The following is a 5,057-nucleotide window of genomic DNA, read 5'->3' on the forward strand; positions in this document are numbered from 1 at the left end:
TCATATGTTCAGTTCAATTTTTTGTATTTGTTTCTTTAATTCTTTCTAAGTATTTTGAATGTGCAATTGCTTTATTTAAATAAAAGAATGTCCAAGACAAAGCTGTTACGTTTCTTATGAGTATATACACTAGCAGTGGAATTTACTGCGATGCAACGGGGCGCCACCTGAAATCTTGCCTAGGGCGCCAAATTGGTTAGGGCCGGGCATGGCAAGAAGAGCAACAAATCCTCCTCCCGGAGGCCTTGTACCAGCAAATTTTGCATTGTTTGAAAACACACTTGCTCCCGGTGATGTCACCGGTGTGTAGATGCGTGAGTGCTTGGGAGTGCGAATGGGTGAATGGCCGAATAATGTGAAAGTGCTTTGAGTGTGCTGTAAAAAGCATAGAAAGGCGCTATACAAGTATAAGACCATTTTACACTTAAATGATCACTCAGTTGTCAAAATAGTCTCCATTTAATTTGTAGTTCTTAAGCAGAGTTGGAACTCTACTTAAGTACAGTACTTTTAGTAATGTAATTAGTGTCCAAGTAGTCTCGATGTCCTAGTGTTCAAGTCAAGTCCTAGTCACTAAAGAGTAATCTAGTCCCCATTACCAGAGTCATCAATGTCTACATTAAACACAATCGACACACAAGTCCGATTCATCAGTGCTCAAGTCCATGTCAAGTCACGAGTCCTGAAAATCTGGAGTCCAAGTCCTGGACTCAAGTCCTCCAACACTGGTGTCCACTACTGATGACTGATACACTGGGGGTATATCACACTTAGAACTTGCCATCACTCTCTAGTTTGTTGTTGTTGTTGTTTTTGCAGGGAAGAAACCAAATTATCTGAATGTTTTAAATGTCAGATATCTATGTGACTGTAGCTCAAATGGTCTCATGTACGTTACAATTAGTCCTGTAACGTTATATGTGTGTTAACAAAGTCACATACGCTACAGAATTCTCACTTGCAGACTGAGTTTCTGTACTCACCGTGAGTGTATATGTTTCCGAGTTCATTGTGCAGGTAAAACAGGCTTCTGATGCAGTCCTGCACAGAGGAGATCGGTCGGTATCCTGTTAAAACGTATTTGTTGAACTGAAGATGTGGAGGTGAACTCGCCCAGTCCAGCAGCCTGGGTCCATTTAAAAATGCCATAGCAAATAAAATGGTTAAAAGGACGCCGCCGAACAAGTAAAAAACGGACTGTACACCTATATACACGTTTAGTAAGATTATTGTGACTAAAACCCTATGGGATACCATTGGAGTTCGTGTTTGTTTGGGGTTTTCAGGACTGTTAGTCGCCTATGCTTGGCGCTAGCAAGCTCACGTCAAGTCTGCCAGCGCTACCCGGCGACGGTGTATCCCTGCCGCCGCTACCTGTGTGGGTGTCATCCGCAGGGCTGGAGACAGACACGGCCAGCCACATTCATGGTGCATGCTCGGGGCATCTTTACATTTGGCATCTAAAAATCATCTGTGTAGCACCTACAAGGCTGGAGCAGTTAAGAGCCAAAACGTTGTTCGTCATGTTAAAGCCACTTCCTCATTAGTTAACATTCCGGTGCACCAGAACAGGCTGGAGCACGTCCCGGGTAGTGATGCTGTGGGAGCCGCGAGTCCATCCAACTTCAAGTGATGCTAGCTTGATCCTAGCGGTCGGTAGAGTATTAGCAGGTCATTCCTTTACTTTAATGGAATCTATCGGGTATCATATGCTCAGTCCAGTTCCGTATGGTGCTGGCTAGCTTTCGTAATGCGATTAAAATGGTATCCGTGATTCTGGAGGGGAGATTGTAGGAAGTACTGCGGGCTAGCAAGTCGGGTTGTCAGCTAATCACGTCCTGTAACGGGGGATGAGGGAGCTGATACTTAATCCGAGTGGCTCCAAACGGGAGGCTGTGGCTCAGGAGGTAGAGCGGGTCGTTTCCTAACCGGAGGATTAGTGGTTCGATTCCCGGCTTGTCCAGTCAACATGTCGAGGGGTCCTTGAGCAAGACAGTGAACCCCCAGTTGCTCCCGGTGATGTCACCGGTGTGTGAATTTGGGAGTGCGAATGGGTGAATGGCCGAATAATGTGAAAGCGCTTTGAGTGTGCTGTAAAAGCATAGAAAGGCGCTATACAAGTATAAGACCATTTACCAAACACACACGGTCCGGTCCGTAAAGCTTGTATTTTGTATCTGGTTTGTCAAATCGTCCACCATCATTTTTGGTTAACTGTATTCCTTGAAATGCAAGGTCTTCCCCGGCGGCCTCAAGTCCCCTGCATCGCCCCACACGACTGTCAAGTTATTTGGAATAATAACCACGGCACTTCCGGCCTTGGTTTTCAAAATAAATTCTACATCTAATGCAGGGCACCTCTTGGGTATTGGTGTATCTTCCCTACAAATTTGTAATTCACCAAACTACCCAGTCCAACAGACATGCAGTAAACCTGAAACACTGGGGCTCCTGCAGTTCTGTGGCCCTAGAAAAGATGGTCACAGTTGGTAATCCATCTTAGTCTCCCTTAACCAAGTGGCAACCTCCAAAGGTGAGAAACGAAGCCAATGCAGAAGTACAACAACCTGCAGTTCCTTGAACAGCCACTTAATGGCTTCAAAAGGGAGTCAGTCCCCACAGACTCCCACGTTAAATTGTCCAACTTTACAGCAGAAATAAACATGTTTACAGCCTGGTACAAAAACGGTTGTGCTCTCTATATCTAATTTCCCCTTCGATGACAACTGTATTCTATTCAATATTCAATATTCTAAACACGTTAAAATACTTTTATTTAAAGAAAGAATTCTATTTTGAAAGCAAACTTTATGAACTTCCGGTCTCATTCTGGTTGATTGGGTTTAGTTTGATGCTGATTGGCTGCACTTGCAGCATAAATGCCACCACTTGACTGAGCTGCCTTCAATACAGCAGGACATATATGGTAGTTATCGCTGAGCTCACAGAAAAAGAAAATCACATTTACATTTATTTGTAAGCAACTACTAATAACAGATTTATTTATTACAACAACACGTCTTTAGCTTTTGTAGTAATATTATAAATACTATTATATTAAACTTAGCCTACAGATAAAAAAGGTTGGCCTTCAAGAATGTTTCCACAAGCCTAAATGTTGAATTTTCTGAAAATAATTACACAAGAGCAACTAAATAGGCTACTAGGTCTATTTATAATTGTGGAATATGCATAGAAATTGTGGGAGTCTTTCTAGGAGATTTTAATTAAGAGAAAAACATGTCTCATCTCTGTAACACCAGTCATTTCTAGTGATGTGTTATAGCTGGAGGTCTTTTGACTATGACGAGAATACGGCCATCTTTATCAGCGAGGCTTTCACGTAGCATTTACCATTAGGTGCATCCCCTTTGAACAATGATTGTTATTTATAAACTATAATAATACCCACACTTGTGAAGTATTAATCCACAATCCAGACAGACTGTAAAACCTTCAAATTACTTGCAGTTATTATTGAGTAAATCCAGTTTGCACACTGAAAGCTGTGTATAAACCAGTCACTTTGCAGCTATGACAATCTGAGTTCAGTGTTTAACTCCTAAAGGCCTATGCTAAGTGTTGCTTGACCTACAGGATTTTATTTTCTGCCATTACAACACAAAGGCAACAAATACACTTGGAGTTAGAAATTTCTCACGAGTACTTGAATGCAGCAGGTGAGGAGGACTGCTCAGGACCTGGATGAATCACACCACCTCTACCTCTCACCTCCCTCTTTTGCTTGGACCTAATGACATGTAGACAGCTACAAGCTACAAACAAGGCCCCCTTTGCTCTGGGCCATATGTCACAAGTTAATCAGATAAAGTTAAGTTGTGAGAATGACTCCCAATTCTCCAGAAAGTGGAAAAGAGACACAAGCCTATTATAATAATTAGTAGAATTAAATTCATTTTAGTCAGCAGCCTATATTATTTGTCTTTGTGCCAATAAAAATAATTTTTTATGCATGAATCATTGCAATAACTAGCTTTTATTTAACATTTAGCTGTTGCCTTATCTGTAATGGCAGTATCTTTAAAGCCAAATTTAAACATCTGCTTTGAAGGGGAAAAAAGCTGCTCAACTCTGTAACCAATGACTGTATTTTATTAGCTTTGTTTAGAAGTTACTTTGCTTTTAATTTGTTTAACATACACTTTTTGACCTGGTGCATGAGTGTTGTTCTGTGTGTTAAAATACTCAGACGTGGCTCTATTTTGTTTATTTTACAGTTTTTCTCAAATGCTAAAACACATTTCACAAACGTTTCCTCCATGTTCCCCAATGTCTAAACACAACACCCTTTTCTAAAGCAAAACAATTGAAAACACAATGCTCAATTTGTGAGAAGGTTCTTTGTTTCATAACTGCCAATGCATATTTTTGAAACTTTACAGTAATGGATGTTCTTAGATCTCTGCATAGGATTAGGCATTTAGATTTGAGAGTTTCATATGAAGAGTATAAATCTATAGTAAATTCTGCATGTACACTACTGTAACACAACTCAATGCAAAAACAGAATCTATTGCACACAACAGTACTCTTGAAAACATGATCAGGGTGTGAAGTTTTTTTATTTACTTTATTCACATCACACACACACACACCACAATCACTGTGCGGCATCATGTCGCTGAGCTGCATCGGGCCACATCACCTCATCCACATCGCAGGCTATATTGTCTCTTGCCAGGCACCGCGGGAAAAACGCCCTGGAATGGCGAATCCATCCTTGGAAGGCCTCCACTGGGATGTCAACACAGGCCAGCTCCATTGCCCTTAGGAGGTTCTCTCTAGTGTATGGTTGTCTGTCATAAACCTTCCATCTCCATGATGAGAAGAACTCCTCTATAGGGTTCAGGAAAGGGGAGTAGGGTGGCAGACAGACGTTTAAAAAGTGGTTACTGTTGGTGGTGAACCACTCTCTGATTTGGTTTGTTTTGTGGAAGCGTACATTGTCCCAAATGATCACATAAATTTGATGTGCGGGCCCAGGATGGTGTTGTTGGCGGTCCAGGAGGATGTCTTTTAGCTCCTCTAGGAAGGTG

At 41.6% G+C, this 5,057-nt stretch overlaps 1 protein-coding gene across 1 annotated transcript in view; it reads right to left on the minus strand.

Moving 5' to 3' along the window:
- paqr4a (progestin and adipoQ receptor family member IVa) overlaps positions 1–1,960 on the minus strand; it is a 12,438-nt gene extending 10,478 nt beyond the window's left edge. Inside the window, exon 1 of the mRNA XM_020605541.1 lies at positions 984–1,960. Within this exon, the coding sequence (XP_020461197.1) occupies positions 984–1,257 (274 nt within the window). The 5' untranslated portion in view covers positions 1,258–1,960. The remainder of the gene's footprint in view (positions 1–983) is intronic.
- Between the last annotated feature and the right edge of the window lie 3,097 nt (positions 1,961–5,057).

This window comes from Monopterus albus, unplaced genomic scaffold (assembly GCF_001952655.1).
Source record: "Monopterus albus unplaced genomic scaffold, M_albus_1.0 scaffold70.1, whole genome shotgun sequence".
Classification (NCBI taxonomy): domain Eukaryota; kingdom Metazoa; phylum Chordata; class Actinopteri; order Synbranchiformes; family Synbranchidae; genus Monopterus; species Monopterus albus.